General features: G+C 47.2%; 3 protein-coding genes across 3 annotated transcripts in view; 2 read left to right on the top strand and 1 right to left on the bottom strand.

Annotated features, from left to right (window-relative positions):
* The window catches only part of smad3b (SMAD family member 3b), a 31,622-nt gene extending 27,608 nt beyond the window's left edge, over positions 1-4,014 (top strand). Inside the window, exon 9 of the mRNA XM_042109557.1 lies at positions 937-4,014. Coding sequence (XP_041965491.1) covers positions 937-1,060 — 124 coding nt within the window. The 3' untranslated portion in view covers positions 1,061-4,014. The remainder of the gene's footprint in view (positions 1-936) is intronic.
* Positions 4,015-4,119: 105 nt separating this feature from the next.
* On the bottom strand, positions 4,120-9,281 carry aagab (alpha and gamma adaptin binding protein). Its single transcript, XM_042109555.1, has 10 exons — positions 8,985-9,281; positions 7,918-8,108; positions 7,366-7,462; positions 6,886-6,975; positions 6,495-6,581; positions 6,059-6,138; positions 5,763-5,856; positions 5,487-5,591; positions 4,874-4,923; positions 4,120-4,787 (listed from the first exon to the last, which is right to left on the bottom strand). Exons 1-10 carry the CDS (start codon positions 9,076-9,078, stop codon positions 4,710-4,712), a joined length of 966 nt encoding a protein of 321 aa, XP_041965489.1. The 5' UTR covers positions 9,079-9,281; the 3' UTR covers positions 4,120-4,709.
* A 110-nt stretch (positions 9,282-9,391) lies between these two features.
* The window catches only part of iqch (IQ motif containing H), a 35,509-nt gene continuing 25,366 nt past the window's right edge, over positions 9,392-19,534 (top strand). Inside the window, exons 1-10 of the mRNA XM_042109554.1 lie at positions 9,392-9,614; positions 9,834-9,956; positions 10,061-10,158; positions 10,263-10,338; positions 10,541-10,660; positions 13,624-13,741; positions 14,190-14,300; positions 15,218-15,393; positions 17,936-18,523; positions 19,326-19,392. Coding sequence (XP_041965488.1) covers positions 9,564-9,614; positions 9,834-9,956; positions 10,061-10,158; positions 10,263-10,338; positions 10,541-10,660; positions 13,624-13,741; positions 14,190-14,300; positions 15,218-15,393; positions 17,936-18,523; positions 19,326-19,392 — 1,528 coding nt within the window. The 5' untranslated portion in view covers positions 9,392-9,563. The remainder of the gene's footprint in view (positions 9,615-9,833; positions 9,957-10,060; positions 10,159-10,262; positions 10,339-10,540; positions 10,661-13,623; positions 13,742-14,189; positions 14,301-15,217; positions 15,394-17,935; positions 18,524-19,325; positions 19,393-19,534) is intronic.

Genomic DNA, 19,534 nt, shown 5'->3' with positions numbered 1-19,534 from the left:
TAGCAGCTAGTAGCAGTCACAAGAGAGCACCGGATGTTATTGCAATTTGGTGACTTGTCTTGCAGGTAATATCAGGATAGCTAGTTAGGATAGCCAGCCTGCTGCTTGTTAGTCAGGAAAGAGAAACAAACAGGGAAGATACCATGGCAACCAGAGTTTGGAATGCCATCCCAGGACACCAGCTGCAACGAGACGGGTGATGAGTAAATTGGCTTTATGATACCGCTGAAGTTGTAGAGAGAGAAGAGGAGAGAGAGAGAGAGAGAGAGAGAGGGTCCGAGTTGAGGACCGCATGAGGGAGTGTGTGAGCGATGAGGAGAGAGTGTGTTTGGCACGGAAGAGGGAAGTGAGAGGCAGGGAAGCAGGTGGACGTGCTGCGAGATGATCGGAGTGTGTTGTGTAATACAGGAGGAATGCAGTGTGTGTGGGGGGGTCTGTGCAGGAGGTGATGGGTGGTGGCTCTGCTGGTGGGGGTGTAGGGTGGAGAGAGAAGGGGATTCCCACAAGGACTTCAGCCGGTTGCATTTCAGATAAAAGTCCACTGGAGACGGAGGGGACAAATGCAGAGGCTATATTTACCCCTGGTCACCTAGGAGACGCCTCCACATGTACAGTCATGTTCATGCCCCTGTCTTCACCCACAGGAAGGCACTTCACCCACAGGAACGCACACCCAGTCGGATGCCCAGGTTGGCACTGGCAGGCTTGTAAAATGTGTGAGGGCCATGAATGTGTCCTTGAAAAGCAGTCCTACACTAAAAATGTTAGGAAAACGGAGTACACCTGTCCTAGCCGAACCTATGACCATACTTTTTAATATGTCTCTCCTTCAATTGTATGTATCTGATCTAACCTGCCTGCTCTCTCTCTTGGTGTGTGTGCGCGTGTGCGTGTGTGCGTGCGTGCGTGCGTGTGTGTGCGTGTGGTTCTCTCCAGGCGCCAGACAGTGACTAGCACCCCCTGCTGGATCGAGCTGCACCTGAACGGGCCGCTGCAGTGGCTGGACAAGGTCCTCACGCAGATGGGCTCCCCCACCATCCGCTGCTCCAGTGTGTCCTAGACGAGAGAGAGACCGTCCGTCTGTCGCCCTGGCAACATCCTGGCAACCATTCACACCCCCTTCATCCTCGCCCAGCAAGATGGCATACAGGAACCCCTCCGCCCCGCCATCCCTCCCACAAACTACACACACACACACACACACACACACACACACACACACACACAGTCTGCTAGGCTGAGGAAAGCCTAGAACATCAGATGGTGATTTTGTTGAAAAAGACCCCACCCCTTCTCCTGGAGAGCAGTCCACCACTTCAACAGGTTGTTGCATTTCTCTCGACGCGTTTAAGAAGCACTTTTTAAAGACCGCCGGTGGCGTGTGCCGCTCTGCCGTGGCTTCACGCCGCGCCTGCCGTCCACGTCGCCGCGTCTGAAACGGCAACAGTGGGGCTTCTGTCCATTTTGCATGTGGTGACCAGCCGCTGATGCATGAGAGCAGCAGTAGTAACAGGAAAATGGTCAATCACCTCATCTGTACATTAATATTAATAATGTAATATTGTATAATATTATATTATAAATATATATATATATACAACCATGGAATATTCATCACGTGGACTGATTCAGGAAAACAAGAACGCTTTTTTTGTTGATGCTCATTTTCTTTTAAATGTGAAAGCTCAAAAGACTTGTATGAGTGTGTAATAGATGTATTGACGTTGTTGAACTGGATGACCCCTGGCGAGTGGGGCAGTGTTCGAGGCTGCGGCAGGGCATGGCTCAGGTATGGAGCCGTGACCTCTGACCCCCGCATCGCCACAGCAACCAGCATGGCCATCTTCTGCATGGCTGAGAAGAAAACCGTCCTCAAGTTCATGGGGAGTTTGAGAATCGTGTTGGGTTTTTTAAATTTCAGTTTGGTTTTTTAGCTCCAAGTGTATGTGTTCATGTTGAATGCTAAGCTGTTAGATTAGTTGGATAGCTTCCTCACTGATGAGATCATGTATCACAGCACATCCATCAAGATCAATCATATTTAAGGTACTTTTTGGCGAAAGTAGCACAAAACTGTATTTTGTATTATTTTAAAAGCACTTGTCCTAACTACTCTGTGAGGTAGTACTTAAAAAGTTGTGTTTTGGATTTGGATTTCTTTTTGTAAATGACATCATTTGATGAAATTGTAGTTGTGCCATTTCATTTCTTTTCCATCACATTCAAAATACTGTTCTTTGAGCGCAGTTGGTTTTGGAGATTTTTGTATTAATGATTATTTTCAGACGAATACTCTGAGGGCATCACAGAGCTGTATTTACGCTGTGTGCCCTCTTCAGTGGTTGTATATAAGTGAGTATAGTATTGCTAAGAGTGTTTGTACATTATTTCCTGTTTGACTAGAAGAGGACAAGGTCCAGTGTCATAGGAGAACTCCGGGCATACTCGTGACACCCACCTACCCAACCACCCTCCTACCCACTTGGATGAATCGGTGAATGTGTGTGCCCCTTTGAGGCATGTAGTGTGTTTTTCCGAGCGGTTCTTCACTATGTGACCCATACCTCCCTTACGGCAGAGTCCAGAGTCTGCCCTGCGTCTTGTCAGTTTTTTTTTTTTTTCCTGACCGTCACACACATCATATCCATGTCCAGGCCTCATGTAAAGCATGTCAAAGGGACTCTCAGGACCATTACCTCCTGTTCACACACACACAGAGAAAACACTAAACCAGAGAGTGTGTGTGTTTGTGCTCAGACAAAAGATATGCACAATCTTGTGTATCTGTGTTCTATTTTACTACCAGTTATTTTTGTGCAGACATGTTACTAAGAGAGTATTTTGATGCAAAGAAAAAAATGGTTCTAAAAAAACCCTGAATTTTGAAAACTGAATAGGAATCCTAGAGCGAGTACTGCAGGCAGCTCTTGAGATGTAGTATTTTTATGCGCAGGTGTCCATCTTCACAGGGCGGAAGTGGAGTGACCCACCTGCCCCAATGTGGTTTTTAATGAGCCAGGCCCTCAAGTTCAGATGGGCATTTGTCTTACTCTTTGATAGAAGATCAGGCTTACTTAACTGGATCTGTTTTTGTCTTTTGATGATTATTATGATGATGATTTTCTTTCCCAGCTCTCTGTGGCTGTAGCTACTCTTGGCTCTTGTTCTCGACACTAACTACAGAGCGACAGAGAGCCAACCAGCTGAAGAGCTGCAGCATGTCGTCCTGTCGGAGGACCTTGCTGAACCGACCTGAAGCAGAGGTGCAGAGGTTAGGACGCTGCGTCCACCCCACCGCCAGTCCCTCCCAAGGCTCAGATACGCACATGTTCCTTCAGCTTAACGTACGGCTGTGCACAACCCCATGGGAATATTTATGGTGACCAGTTGACCCAACGCATGGGAGCTCAGTCGCTCGCAGGCAACAACAGGCTTGTGTTTGTGTCTAGTGAAATCAATGCTAAAGGAGCTGTGACTTGGTCTAATTTTAATCATTTTGTGTGGCTATTTAACATCTCCTTGGCAACGCAATGTTACACCTGCTGATCACCATGGCACTTAGCCGGCTTCTGCTATCGCCATGACACTTTGCCGGCTTCTACGGTCTCTGTCCGACGGTTGTGACACGAGTGGGAGGCTATTGAGATGAAGGAGCAGACGCTGGGCTAGATCTCAGTGAACTGGCTTTGGGCTGCTTTGGCTTTGGTCAGTTAAATACTACTTGACCGCAGAGTCAAGTGTTTGTTTCAGTGGACTTGGTGGAATTTGGGGGATAAAGACTTTTTGGGGGCTTTGTTGTCTTCGGCTTTGTTGTTTAAGTACTTACCTTCATTTTTTGCATTTGGATCCTGTCTTATTGGTGCTTAGTTTCGTCCCATAGTGTCTCCCCTCTCAGTCTTCACCCTTCTACACAACTTTGTTTTTCTTTGCTTTCATTGTTTTGAGCTATTGCATTGTATCCATTTGTTTTGGTATCCAAGAACTTTTAATAATAAAAATTGTATATTAAACTTTCTTTTGCTTTGTTTGTCAATTTATTATATCAGCACCACTCTGGTAGAGAGCAAGATATGGTCTTCACCTTGAGAAGTTTTAAAATGAAAAAAGTCTGGATAGTTATTCATGATTGACAAACATATTTTATTACAATATAGTAGTGGTAATGTACTACCCTTCCCAAATAATGCCTGATTAATATACTACATCAGGAACACATATTAGGGGTAAGAAACACCCGGGAAAATGGTCACCGATGCTCAATTTGACTCTGAGTCAGTCATGATTGGGAACTTCCAAGACATGGAGATTCCAGCCTAATTTAGAGCTGCATTCTGGAACTTCTTCAGGAAGCCAGGTACAAAGCCCATATATGGTGCCAGTGGGCACTGGCAAGATTTCATCCTTGTGGTGCTCCGGCAGCAGGACTTTGCATTGCCCGATTAACATGTTTAGAATCGGGGGGGGTTGATGGTGGGCTAATGAGTAAATCTCTCTTTTGAAAATGTCACAATGAGGCCCACAGTCTCCTTCCTCTCCTCTCTCCTCCTCCCCCTCTAAAACTCTGCCTTCAGCTCAGGTCAGTCCCTGCCCTCTAACGGCCACCGAGGGCCTTGACCTCGGCTGCCCCTGTGTTGGGGAGTTGTGGGCAGAGGGGCGGGGTGAGGTGTGGGGCCTGGGCAGTAAGGAAGCGGCTACGGTGGCAGTGCCAGTTAGCTCTCTTCTCCCGAGGACAGGCCGTCAATCTCGTCTTGGTCTCCACCAATCGCCATCCAGAACGCTTTGGCTACCTAAAGGAACAAAACGGTCAGTCACCGGTCAGAAACTTCTCTCATTCTCTTTGACACCCACATATCCCAGCTTGATGCATGCATACCTTTTCTGCATGGACTTTTCTCTGCTCGTGCGGTAACGAGGATGCTTTATCTGTCAGGGAGAGAGAGGGAGAGAGAGTTTAACAGATGTAGATGGAAACTGCCATCTCTTCTGTGCAATAAAACAGCACCTTGGTGAGGCCTGCAGTCTCCTCGTGGTCCTTGTGCTGTGTAAATGAGACTAGATGTCACGGCAAAAATAGCCCTGCGAACAGAAGGGCTGGAGGGCATGAGTCATGCAATGCCAATGCGGTGTTACGCTACCGTCAATGTGCTTTGGGCATTAACAGGAGCTGCGCTGCAAGTGTTCGCTCCTTAAAAGCCAATCACACACTGCTCACACGGACAGCCCTGGGGGACACCGCTAATGGACTGACACCCACAAGTGGCCGACTGGCCGGACCGCCACCTCCCAGGATTTCTTCACCGTGCTATCGAGGTTGTTTAACGGCTCCACAGAAGCTTTGTGCGAGGGCGGATACCTTTCATCTCCGAGTTTGGTGAAGTGATGGTGTGGTGGTGAGGTGGTACGGTGGTGAGGTGGTATGGTGGTACGGTGGTGCGGTTTTGAGGTGGTGCAGTTTTGAGGTGGTGTGGTGGTGCGAGGGCAGATACCTTTCATCTCTTTGAGTTTGGTGAAGAGACGCTCAAAGTTCTCCACGTCAGCATCCCCGGCTGTGAGGTTGGCCAGCTCTTGGATGTCCATGTCGGTCATCGGATCTGAACACATAACACACACACACACACACACACACACACACACACACACAGACTTAAAAACATGCTGGTGGTGGTGTGGTGGTGCGCTGGGGTAGTGGTGGTGGTGGTGCGGTGGTGGTGTAGTGGTGCGCTGGTATAGTGGTGCGCTGGTGTAGTGGTGCGTAGTCTTACCCACAACTTGTCCCGGCACGGCACTGGACTCACTCCTGACCGTCCTCGGCTCCTCTATGATCTCCTCGACAATCTCTGCTGGGGAACCTGACGACTAACCAGCACACACACACACACACACACACACACACACACACACACACCTCAGATCAGTATGAGAACTGTGATCACAAAATCTCCCACACATCATCAAAAACACATCATCAGTATGGAAACTACCTCTGACATAAAATATATCTCGCTCACAGTCACGCATGCACGCACACATACACACACTCACGTCCTCAAACACACACCTGTGTGTCCTGGCTGGGCCGGGGGTTGTTATGTCTGGAAGCCACCAGGCTGCTCAACAGACCGAAGCCCTGATTGTGTTCTGATGGAAAACCAAAACAAACCCACATGAGCAGGCAGTCCACCCAGACCCACTTCTGACATGGCCTCTGACTCTCTGATCAACTGATACGCTGTACTTCTCATCTCCGTAACAGTTGTTTCAACATGTGTGCCCACTTGACATTATACAGTGTGTAGGATCAGATTTAGGGTACGTCATTTTTGGTAATGAATCCTTTATTATAAGATCACAACCGATGCTTCGTCTAAGATAAAAGACTCAGATGCAACAACTTATTCATCTTACACGCGTGCTTAAACAAACACAATAGCCTGTAGTGTGAACCTGCTCTGCAGAGATGCCACTAATGGCTGCCTACCATCCCCCCCTCTCACCTCCATCCTTCATCTCGGCGCTGGCCCACACGTTGGCATTGAGGGCCTGGATGATCCTCTTCACCCCCGTGGACTCAGGGAAGTCGTCTGTTACAGCAAAAACACAGTGAGGAAGAAGAGCATACGTGGACGTCTGGACAGTTACACTGTAGTGCAGATGAGCATGATGGACGTCTGGACAGTACACTGTAGTGCAGATGAGCATGATGGCCAAGTAATAACTAGATTTCCATTGTATATTTATATGCATAAGAGAGAGGGGGAAAACGACTTACAATTAGGAAACTAACTGATAGATGCATGCGATGCAATAATAGTTGTAATAGTGGTCATGACAGACTTATATTCGCAATGAGTCATGTGAAGTCATTGAGTAAAATGGATAAATCACCATCCTCATCTGGAAGATCCTGAGGGCTGAGCTCCACCAGCTCAAACGCATGGGACAGGCACCACTGCTGAGCCTCCTGTCTGCTAACACCTGCAACACACACACACACACACACACACACACACACACACACCATCAGGGTCAGGATCAGGAACACTTGTGTGGTGTGGATATGGTATCTGGATTAGTCATAACTGAGTCAATTATGCCTTTACCACAGTGCTCACTACACAACCACTAGTTCACTAACCACAGACACCCTCCATCAGACCACGAGATGACATTTGAGCAAAACAGGAAACAGCAAATCACCATTGTGACTAACTTAGCTTGTGCAATACCATTTCCACATTCCACATGAGGCCAGCATGAGCTGCAGGCTATTACCCCAATAAATATGAGGTCATAGGATGTAACTGACATAAGGATGATATACTGACACACACTCTCACACACACACACAGTGTATGGGGCACTTACCATCATCAGACACATGGTCACATGCCAGAATGAGCACCTCAGGAGCCAGGTCCTCAACTATTGGTAACCAAGGTGACACACTGTTGAGACCATCTTTCTGCAATATCCCAGGAGCATAACATAGTGTAACTACTATATCTGACATGGGGTGAATATGGAAATACAACATATTAAGAGTGTAAAGATATACATTTGTACCGATTCATTTAGGTACAGGATGTCAGGTTCAATAGAGGTTCAATACAATACCAAAAGTTCCCACACAAACATATTAAGTGGTGGACCATTTGTGAGTTTATTTAATTACTTCCAAAAAAAAATATTTGACACCAAAATACTAATCTCCTGCTTATATTAGCAATATTGAGTATCAGCAATACCGTCAGTGAATGTTAGGCTATGTGTGTAATGTTAGTGTAATGTCAGTATTTACAGGCTTACTGTATCGAAAAAATTAACCGAAGCCTGACTTCAACACCGAAGTACATACCAAATTGTGATGTTTGTGTACCGTTACACCCCTACAATGTATGGAAAATGAATGATACTTACTACTGCACTGTTGAAGTACACAATAAAGGCCTGCATAGACTGGGCAACTTCTGAGCACATCTGAAACGTGCTTGGCACCACACAAAGGGTCACGTCAGCTGTGTAGTACTTATTGCTGATTGTCCAGGGGTACCAAATCACTGTGTCCTCCTGCTTAGAGGGCTCAGGCAGTGTTGATGTACCAAGAATCTCTGTGAAGGTAACATACAGGATTACTTCATATATCATAAGTACACGAACATGTACCTTTATTGACTCGGTTGTCATTGAACAGCCATTACGTAACATTAAAAACTAAAATAACTAGGTCAACGCTGCCGCCTGCTGGAGAATGCAAGCACTTGATCTTATAAACATTTCCTGGAGTCTACAACACGCTCAACTTTGAGTCGAAATGTGCAGTCGGAAAAATAGATAGAATGTTAAAATCAAAGTTACATTTGTATTAAAATATATGAAAGGCATGTGTGCACTAAATGTCCCGGAAGCATGTTAGGATGGCTTACCACACGCAGTAACACTAAAGAAAACAGCTGAGCTAACGAGCAACCAAGCTTAACGTTAATGTAATAACAACCATCGCCACCTTTCTTATTTTAGGAACCAACACAGAAACTTGTACTCTTGGTAGGTGACCCCGACAGCACAGAAGGGTGTCTCGACATGGACATCCACAACTGATAGTTAACATGATTTGAGGCATTCTCTGTTTGTGCCCATTCCCAGCTAGCTTCTAACGTTACTATACAAGCTAATGTTGACAGATTACAGGAGCAGCATACAACACTGCAAATGGGAACAGTGTGTAGAATATTGCGCGGACAGAATGTCTGTTAATCACTGGGGCTTGTAAACAACATGTTCTACATTCAGAAAAAAATGTCCGATGTCTGAGGGCTTTGTGAATTCTAGCTCATATGCTAACTCTAGCTAACCTTCCCTACCTACATTCGGCTAGCAGAGCCCGTTTACCTTATTAGACATTCTCTGCGGCTAGTTAGCTAGCAGCTAGCTATCAAGTAAGCAACGTTAAGTGAGTCGATGGGTAGGTTTTGCGAAAAACTCACGTTTGATAAGTTCTTCTTCTTTAAACGTCGGATCAGAACTGGAAACCAGAATGCAAGGCATAGGTTCCACAACAATATCTTCTTCAGCTGACATTTTAAAATAGGCAATTCTGCAAAAATGACACAGTTCTACGGGCTAGCCGAACAACTGAATTCTAGGACCTTTCAACTCTGACCCAAATATCACTTCCTGCTTTTGGATTTCAGAAGCTGTTAACGTTATCGTTAATTGGTTAAGGGGGCATCAGGATAAATTGTAGCCCCTCTATTTGATGTTCTTTTCCAAACGCCAATATTCATCATTAATATATCCCCTGAAAAACAACACAATTTACAATAATAATGAAGCCACCAGGACGAAGGGTGCGCGTCATGTTGTCATGGTTACACCATAGTTGTTAGGAAGACATTTTTAAGGGGGCAAGCCATGTACTATATCAGTGGGCTGGAAAGAAACTACTTACAATGTTAGATATATTTCAAAATTCACATGGTGCAGATATGACCAATCTGTCAGCGCTTGCATGATGACAGTTTAAAGACCACTGACGTTACTTCGCATTACGATCTGTATGAAGAATGGCGGAAATCTTCAAAAAAGGAGATGCACTTGGACGTGTCTTAGTTCAGGTGAGGCTTTGCAAACGTTGTGCCAAGTTTTGTTGTTTGTGTTAAAAAATAATGGTTATGATTTGAGCAAAAGATAAACGTATTATTACACTTTTCTATTCAGTTAATACAGCCTAGATAATGTACATTTACATAAATGTTTCCCATCAACTCACCGAAAATGTTGGAATCAAAATCAGAAAACAGATTGAAAATGGCTTGTTGGCGTTTGATGCACAGGTGCAAGATGACCTGAAACAACTTAAACGGAGCCTACATCGCATCACCCTTCAAGATGGAGGCGAGACTTTAGGCATCCAGGCTCTGGAGACAGCCATTCAGAGAACTGAATGTGGAATACAAGTTAGAATGACTCTTTACAACTTTACATGTTGAAAATTAAAATTTGTAATAACCATTTCAGATTATGAGTAGGCTACTGATTGACTGTTTTCTTTTCTTTTCAGAGGCATGCTGAGGAGTATTTAAAATCTGTGAATAAGCACATACTAACTCTTCCTTGCATTGAGAATCTAGAATCTAATATTGTGCAGATACCACAATGGTATAATAAATAGATTAAATAAATAAATTATATCTTTTTATCTGTTTATCAATCTTTTTAGAGAGTGATGAATGATTAATGAGACCTGTTTGAATTGTACACAGGCGACCACCACTTGAAAGTCTTCCAGTCAGGCCTCATAAAAAAGATAAAAATGTCGGACCCTCACCTGGGCAGAAGGTAACTTCCAGGCTCTATCCTATCGCCTGCATTGCTTTTAACCTACCATCTGTATAAACCTATCACTGCTTTCAAGAGATCTTTCCGAGAGGCCTTCCTCATGTTTTGATCTCTCTCTCTCTCTCTCCCTCCCTCTCTCTCCCTCTCTCTCCCTCTCCCTCTCTCTCTCTCTCTCTCCCCTCTCTCTCTCTCTCTCTTACAGCACAAGGCGGCCTTCACACTGCGGTTGCTCTCCAATCCCGTGCATCCTAAAATCAGAGACGTGATGTACCAGAACTACGCCATCCAGTTCCCAGAACTGCCCAAAAGGACGGCAAATACAGTCAGTTTCTTCACAATTACTACATGTGTAGTATTTGGATGTTTGTAGATGTTATTGACGTTGTTATATTGACAATCAAAAAACATATGGAAGATTGGGTTACTTTGAGAAAATAAAGCTATGATTGTTGTTTTGCTGGTGAGAATAGTTGGGAGGGCTATGGTTAGTTGGATGAGGGTGTGTTGTGGTGGGGCTGGGACGTAGTATCATTATTTTTAGCACATCTCTTTTAAGGTGACTCGATTTCTCTCTAAATTATTCTACATGACATGATATTGATTGAGTGTCTGTTGAAGGCATATTGATTCAGTCCATAAATAGCCTTGTAATATATAAAGTCCGCTGCTCTCCTGAGAAATGTGCGCAGAAATCAGGGCAGGTGTGCTCCGCTGACTAATTAAAATGAATGGTCTGTAGTTATCCGCTGGCTAGCTGGCTTTATCTGTGTCTGTCAGTCGCCCTAAGCCCAGCAGATGTCAGCTGACACACAGGACAGGAGTGATGGGACAGGACGTATTTGTATTAACAGATGAGTCTAGTCAAGGCACGTCCATACGGGAGATGGAACCTGAAGGTCACCTGCTTTTGGCACTGACAGCGAAAACATTCGTCTGGTAAACAAATTAATCTCTGGAAAGGTCACCATTTGTTTTGGCATGCCGTGTGTGTTCCCTTTTCTTTTCTTTTTTCGTTTTGGCTTCTCTTTTGTTATGCTCTCTTAACAAGGCCCCATCTTTCTTTCTTTCTTTCTTTCTTTCTTTCTTTCTTTCTTTCTTTCTCTCGCTACCTCAATCTCCTTCCCTCACTTCTTTCTCCCTGTCTCTCTCCATCTTTCCCTCTCTGCCTTCTTCTCAACCTTTTTTCATTCACTTCTTTCTCTCTCTCCCTCTCTCTCTCCTTCGTTCTTCACTTCTCTCTCTGTCTCCCTCTGTCTCCCTCCCTGTCGTCCCCGTGTAGTGGCATGGCAGACGCAGATTGCGGTGGGCGTGCGCATGTGGTGGTCTGACGGCTGATGGCTACGGTATGGGCCGATGCCTTACATCTGTCTCAGGACCGCCACGCCGTGCCGCGTCTACCTGTGCCCGCATGCCGGGAAGACAGCCGTAGCTTCCCCAACTGCCAGCCACTGGCTCTCTGCCCAGCCTCCCCCACACCTCATGCCTCTCCTCCAACGCACATTATACCGCAGTGCTGCATGCTGGGAGAGTAGTGCTCGCCTGGGTGGAGGCTCCGTTGTCCGTACCCCATGATGCTGATCCCTGGGGCCAGTCACGTTGGCTAGTGGGGTGAGAATGAACAGACCAGGGGCAGATGAAGGAGAGGGGTAAGACAGGGTGTGGGTGTACAGAGTTGACACTATAATATTTGGGTAATTCAAGAAAGTTGGCTGTGGATAGATGCCATTGTTGTTGTTGTTGCTGTCATTGTTGTGACTGTCATTGTTGTTGTTGGTTTTATCCTGCTTAAATTCACGGTGGTCAGTGCAAAATGGCCTCCATAGTTACTGAGTGCTGTGAGTGCCGTTCTGAAGCGGGCGTGCGGTGCAGCGGTCTTCATCTCGGCCAGAGCGCCCTGGCCCCTGGGTCAGTTTATTTTTCTCAATGAGGGATGCAGAGCGCATCGGCATGCCATCGAGATAACGAATGAGCAGCACGGAGAGGCCGAGACTTCGCCCGAGCGACTCAGGCCATTTTTGGACATCAGTCCCATGTGAAATTAGAGCGCCGTGGATCTCAAACAGCTGTAGGATGTAAGGAAAAAAAGAGAGGGGTGTGTGTGTGTGTGTGTGTGGGGGGGGGGGGCAACAGCGGTTTATTTTGAAGCGTACACGGAGAACACAGAGAGTTGTGCCAGCTCGTGATTGATTGCCGCAGGGAAGGGCTTACTGGCCAGTTTACAATGTCATTAACTGCTGTGCCTTGGCTCCTGCTCCCTCTAATGAATGCAGAAAATCTGTTGGTTGTAATCACACAACATAACCCTTACCTTACACACACACACACACCACACACAGGCATATGCACACATACACACACACACACGCACACACACACACACACACACACACAGGCACATGAACACGCACACACACAGATAAGCACAGTTCAGTTATTGTGAACAAATGTATACACACACACACGCACACACACATACACACACACACGCACACACACACACACACACACACACACACACACACACACACATTAAATAGTGTTTATGTAATTTGCACATAACTCACACAATTACACACACACACACACAAACATACACACACACACATGCCAAAGAATGGTGTTTATGTCATATATGCACGCAGTGCAGACAATCACACACACACACACACACACACACACACACACACACACACACACACACACACACACACGCACACAGTGCTCACAGACCCTGGAAGTTGGGGGAAAAAGGATTCATATTGCTTGACATCTCCAAGCTGCCAGTGGCCTGATTAATGGATGCCGCTCTCCAGCCTTTTCCAACAAAGTTTGTGTTTGGAGTAGAAAGCCTGCGAGTCAGTGATCCACAGCTAATAGCATTCCCTGTGAACACGCTGCTCACATGGAGCTTATTTCCTCTTTGCTGGGCTTTGCTTTGGTTTGGATGGGAAGACTGGAGTGGAGTTTTTAATCCACCCTCAGCAAGGAGAGAAAAGGCTGTATGCTGTATGCTGTATCCAGTAGCCAGAGCCAGGGGACTCCATCTAATATGCGCTGAAGTTAGGTGCCTTTCTGGACATCTGTTAACCATAATGCATGCTTGAGTGCAAGTTATTTCATTTATACAGTACAGTACATGTATGCGTTTGCCCTATGACGCTCTAATTGTCATACAGTATGCCTGCGATGACAGTGGAGATTAGATAGCATGCTGATAGCATAATCAGCTGATGATTAGATAGCATGCAGCTTAATAGGCGACTAAACTCTGGTTCTTTCCTCTAGATGCCGACGCAGAAAGTGGTGACCGGTCGTACTGTGGGTGCACTGGCGATCGTGCCCGGCGGAGTCCAGAACACCCTCTTCCTTGCTCCGCCTCTCTCTGAAGAGGATATGAAGGCTGGTAAGGATGATCACTTCCTCTATTTCTTGAATCAGGAAGTCGAATAGTTAATTACAAGAAATATCATTCATTCCATTTTATCATTGTTAATTATCTATAATGATGCCTTTAATTTGGAATATCCTTTGCTATCAAGCACTCTTAAGATCCTGTACTCCTGTAGTATAGCTGATGGAGGTAAAGGTGATGGGACTGACCCCCAGGAAGCTCACACCCTGATAATGTATATATCTACCCTGGGATGTGTTTCCCAAAGCATTGGTAAACTAGAGTTGCTGAATTGTTGAACTGTTCAAACTGAATCAGTTTGGAAGTTCGCTTAGTGCTTAAGTGCTAAATAATGCTTTCTGGAAATGAAGTGTTGGCCAAGTGCGTAAATGCAAAAATGAACTTTGAGTGTGTGTGTGTGTGTGTGTGTGTGTGTGTGTGTGTGTGTTGTGCCCCTCAGGGCTGGCCAGTCTCCTAGAGAGGCCATGTGACCTGAGCTTACCTGAGGCCGCAGTCCTGCCCAAGGCTGCCCAGCTCCACCTGAGAGAGGACACCAGTCTCCCCAAGATGGGTTCGTCTCTTAAAGTCCACTTTTATTCAGAATAATCACACAGGCAGCTTGGAGCTCGTATTGATTTTTTTATTCAGAATAATCACACAGGCAGCTTGGAGCTCGTATTGTGTTTTTGCTCACTCTGATGCTTTCTTGGATGCTGTGTGTGTTTTGTGTGAATGTTTATGTCTTTGTTAATGTTTCTGTCTGTATGTGATTGTGTGTGTGTGTGTGTGTTATTTTGTAAGAAACAAAGTAAATATAGTCATTCATCTCTGCAGTCTGTTTTCATTCACTGGAGAGTGACACACGCTGGCTAATATGAATTACTGCCACACTGTTGCGGAGGGAGTGTGTGTGTGGGTGTGCTTGAGCGAGCAGGAAAAAGAGCTCCGCTACCCCCTCGGAAAATGGCCTGATTTCAGAGAACTTGGCACAAGAGCCATCTTACAATGGCCTGGCCTCCCTGGCAATCAAACCCTGTGTCGAGATCTGATTACTACAACACACAGGCGATTAAGTGCGCGCACACACATACTGTACACACGCACACACACACACGCACACACTCACGCACACACACACACACACACACACACACACACACACACACACACACACACACACACACACACACACACACACACAGGAGCCAAAACTGGAGCGAAGTTAAACACAAGAGTCACTTCTCCTTGGTGTTCTTTTTTCAGTTCTTTATAAATACGGTTTATTTAGATAAGCTCATGAGTGGAAGACAGATTTGACTAATCTTCCAATGTTGGGTTGACTTAGCCAAGACATTGCACGAGCTACCATTAAAATGTGTGATTAGGATATCTCTCTCAGCAGTGTTTGAATGTGTGTGTGTGTATGTGTGTGTGTGTGTGTGTGTGTGTGTGTGTGTGTGTGTGTGTGTGTGTGTGTGTGTTTTGCAGTGCCCTCAGGCAGCTCAGAGAGGGTGTGTAAACGTCGGAGAGACGTGGTCCGGCGTAAAGACACACCTGAGGCTCATGGTCAGATGCCTGGGACTCGCCCACCCTCTGCGGCCTCCAAGTCCGACAAACGTGTGGAGGTGCACAGGGGAACCCGCCTCCTTCCCCTCACCAGTCTGGTAGGAGAATCACACACAACCATCTCCCAGAATGCACCCCCAAATAGACAGCCTGCACCAAATTCTACTGAAGATCCCCTGAACCAGCCAGCACACAGCACATGCTCCTATGGCAAAGCTCCCAGTTGCAAACAAAATACACGTTGTGGGTTTTTGGCGATTCAGTAACGGACGTCAATGGGCTCCATTCAACCTGCAGAGAAAATTTCACGTTCTTGCGCATGCACACACACAGACACAGACACAGACACACACACAGACACAGACACACACACACACACACACACACACACACACACACACATACTCCAGCTTGGCTTAAGGGTGTGTTTGAAGTGTGGCTCCCGTCCATTACCCAGTGGTGTTTTGTTTCTGACCCCTTGCCACAGTGTCACAGGTAGCTCCGGGGCTATTGGAATGCCCTGGTCACCCTGTCACTGCGGCTGCAGATAAAACGCTGGACACAGGAGCTGCGCCCTGGGGGAAGTGGCCTCTGGCCTGGCAGAGAGCAGTGACCAGTGGTCGTTAGCGCTAATGTGCTGTGTCTGAGGTGTATTGGCTGAATCCTGGCCTTAATCCTACAGCACATATTACTTACTGAGGGCCCTTCTGTGTGTGACATCTGACCCCGGGCAGTGTGTGTGTGTGTGTGTGTGTGTGTGTTTATGTGTGTGTGCGTGCGTGCACGCGTGCATGCACGTGTGTGTGTTTGTGTGTGTGTGTGTGTATGCAAGCAGGGAAGTGTTATTTTAAACAACAGTTACAATGTACAGCAGCAGCAGGACGTGTGAGGACCTCTGAGGGAAGCAGTGCCTCCTGAGACTGTTAAGTCAGCAGTGTCCAGCAATGTCCAGCAGTGTCCAGCAGTGTCCAGCAATGTCCAGTCCAGCAATGTTCAGCAGTGTCCAGCAGTGTCCAGCGATGTGCAGCAATGTCCAGTAATGTCCAGTCCAGCAATGTCCAGCAGTGTCCAGCAGTGTCCAGCAATGTCCAGTCCAGCAATGTCCAGCAGTGTCCATCAATGTCCAGCGGTGTCCATCAATGTCCAGTCCAGCAGTGTCCAGCAGTGTCCAGCAATGTCCAGCAGTGTCCAGCAATGTCCAGTCCAGCAATGTCCAGCAGTGTCCAGCAATGTCCTGTCCAGCAGTGTCCAGCAATGTCCAGCAGTGTCCAGCAATGTCCAGTCCAGCAGTGTCCAGCAGTGTCCAGCAATGTCCAGTCCAGCAATGTCCAGCAGTGTCCAGCAGTGTCCAGCAATGTGCAGCAGTGTGCAGCAGTGTCCAGCAATGTGCAGCAATGTCCAGCAATGTCCAGCAATGTGCAATGTCCAGCAGTGTCCAGCAATGTCCAGTCCAGCAATGTCCAGCAATGTCCAGTCCAGCAATGTCCAGCAATGTCCAGCAATGTCCAGTGTGTTTAAGAATGATACTGTATACTGTACAGCATATTGTTTGTAATTGTATATGTGTACATTTTTAAAACACTGATGACTATACAGACTCTTTTTACACCATTTACGAGGCTCAAAGTAGCTCCATACTTTATTGGTAGACTTCCGAGGGCCTTGACATTTAAAACGAGACATTAAGAACTTTGAAAAAGCACTGGTAGTTTATTTACGAGACAATTTATACAGACAATACCTTCATGAAGTTTACCGTTCGCCGCCATCTTGAATTTAGTCACGATAAGTCGAGCGACAAGTACGAACAGGTATGATAAGGGACCAGATTCCAAAAATAATTCAGTGGAAATGCATGGATTCCAGTTGCTGCTACTGGAAGCAACCGGAATCCATGCATTTCCACGGAATCGTCTTGTAAATAAACTGTAAATAAAGTGCTTTTTCAAAGTTCTCAATGTCTCGTTTTAAATGTCAAGGCCCTCGGAAGTCTACCAATGAAGTATGGAGCTACTTTGAACCTCGTAAATGGTGTAAAACAGTGATTTATTTGCATGGCTAGGCCGATGCCCGAGGCACCCCCATCGAAAAACTGTTGGTAGCATCGGCTAACTAGCGCCAGATTTCTAAGTGCAGGGGACAAGCCGAGATGAGCTATGAGACATACGTTCACACTCGGTATCATGTTTCAACACACTTTTTGTCAATATCACACCGGAATTCTCCTTTAAAGAAATGATCTGAATCTATTTGGAACTGGAGTTTTGTTGTGGAAGAATAAGAGCACAGCAGGAATAGGCCTTGGTAAAGTAGACTTCAGTGTGTTTGTCTCTTATTGCTTGTGAATGTCTTTGTCTCTGACTCTCTCTTCCCCTTCCCTTCCCTGTCCTCCTCCTCCTCCTCTCCTCCTCCTCTCCCCCATCCCTCTCCTCCCCTCTTCTGTCCTCCTCCTCCTCCCCTCTCCTCTCCTCTCCTGTCCTGCTCCTCTTTCTCCTCTTCCTGTCCTCTCCTCCTCCTCTCCTCTCCTGTCCTCCTCTTCTCCTCCCCTCTCCTGTCCTTCTCCTCCTCTTCATGTCCTCTCCTCCTCCTCTCCTCTCCTGTCCTTCTCCTCCCCTCCCCTCTCCTCCTCCTCCTCCCCAGTCCCTCACCGTGCCCAGGGCCACGCCCAACAGCAAGTTCCCCTTCGTGATCCTGGACGGTCACACGGACCGGTTGGGCTCGGACTTCCTGCGCTTCCAAGAGCACTACTGCCTGTGCGGCGGGGCTCTGCAGGACGCTCTGGACCGCCTGGAGCGCTTGCTGCGCCGCTTTGCCGTCCCCATGGCGCTGGTCAGCGGGGAGCGGCTGGCCGACCTGGTGCAGAGCGGCGTGTTGGAGTTCAGGGGTCAGGGTGGTGGCGCGGGAGCGGGCGGTCACGGCTGCCGGCTCAGCGGCGTGGAGAGCCGCCTGCTGCAGACGCTGGAGAACGAGGAGGAGGTGCGGGGGCTGGTGGGCCACCTGGGCCGGCGCTACTGGGGCGAGGGCGGGCGCGAGGCGGCCGCGGTGCGCCTGCAGGCCTGCTGGAGGCGCCACCGAGCGCGCCTGGCTTACCTGGCGCACCGCAGAAGCCGCTGGGCCGTGGCCACCATCGCCCTCTCCTGGCTCATGCACGCCCAGCTGAGCCGTGTGCGCCGGGCCCTGCAGGAGAGACGCCTGCGCAGTCTGCACAACTGCCGCCACAGGGCAAAGGTCAGCACTATGGCAACAGCCACTCAGGTTTGCCTGGAGCCTCTCTGCTCCACTTAGCTGTCTCTCTGCTCCACTTAGCTGTCTCTCTGCTTCTGTCTCTGTCAGCTGTGTGAAATGGAGTCAGGGTCGTCCATTCTGCAGAGTTAACTTGACCCTTCACTTTCCAGACATTGAACCTTCAGCAGACATATCCCTTTTGTAGTTGTCAGGTTACTACAGCTGGTTAGTGTCCTGTGCTCTGTGCACTGACCGCTCTTATGTCTTAATAACAGGCCAGGTACAGCACAGCCACTAGACAGCTCCTTGCCCCCAGAGTGCTTGCATAAGTGTAGTTTTGTCATGTCAATGTCAGTGTCAGTTTATTCATGTACAGCTCTGGAAAAAATGAAGAGACCACTGCACATTTTTCTGATGTCATCCTACGGTTGCTGAGTGACATTCAAATAATAACAGTAATAATTCATGTCGTGGATAGGTTATGTTGAGTCTCTGAGCATTCCAACTCAAGTAATTATGTCCTTATCATGCCCTGGCGGAAGCGTCATGTAGGTGTCTTGCTGGATTAATAGGGGGGAGATGTTTGATTGAGTGCCATTAGCTCATTTAATTAATGTGATTTATACTTGATTTATCTAAGGCCCAGAGAGACAGAGGAAGAGAGACTATGTTCCTCCTTCTAGTTTGTGTAGTGGCCGTCTCGTCTCAGATGGTTCTGCATTGTGTTCTATTATCTCCTCTTCTGTTCTGTCTGGTTCTGCATTGTGTTCTATTATCTCCTCTTCTGTTCTGTCTGGTTCTGCAGTATCTGGCTGAGAACTGGAAACACATCAGCACATCTAGAAGAACGATCATCCACATCCCGTCATTAGGTAACAGGCATTTCTGGGTCTCTCTCTCTCTCTCTCTCTCTCTCTCTCTCTCTCTCTCTCTCCCTTCCTCCCTTCCTGTACCCCTCACTTCACGCTGCTGGTTTTGTCTTGCAGAGACGAGTTGTCCTCAGGAAAAGGTCTG

The sequence above is a fragment of the Alosa sapidissima genome, chromosome 11 (genome assembly GCF_018492685.1).
Source record: "Alosa sapidissima isolate fAloSap1 chromosome 11, fAloSap1.pri, whole genome shotgun sequence".
NCBI classification, from domain to species: domain Eukaryota; kingdom Metazoa; phylum Chordata; class Actinopteri; order Clupeiformes; family Clupeidae; genus Alosa; species Alosa sapidissima.
The sequence above is the reverse complement of the archived record's forward strand: the minus strand, read 5'-3'. Positions and strand labels throughout refer to the sequence as shown.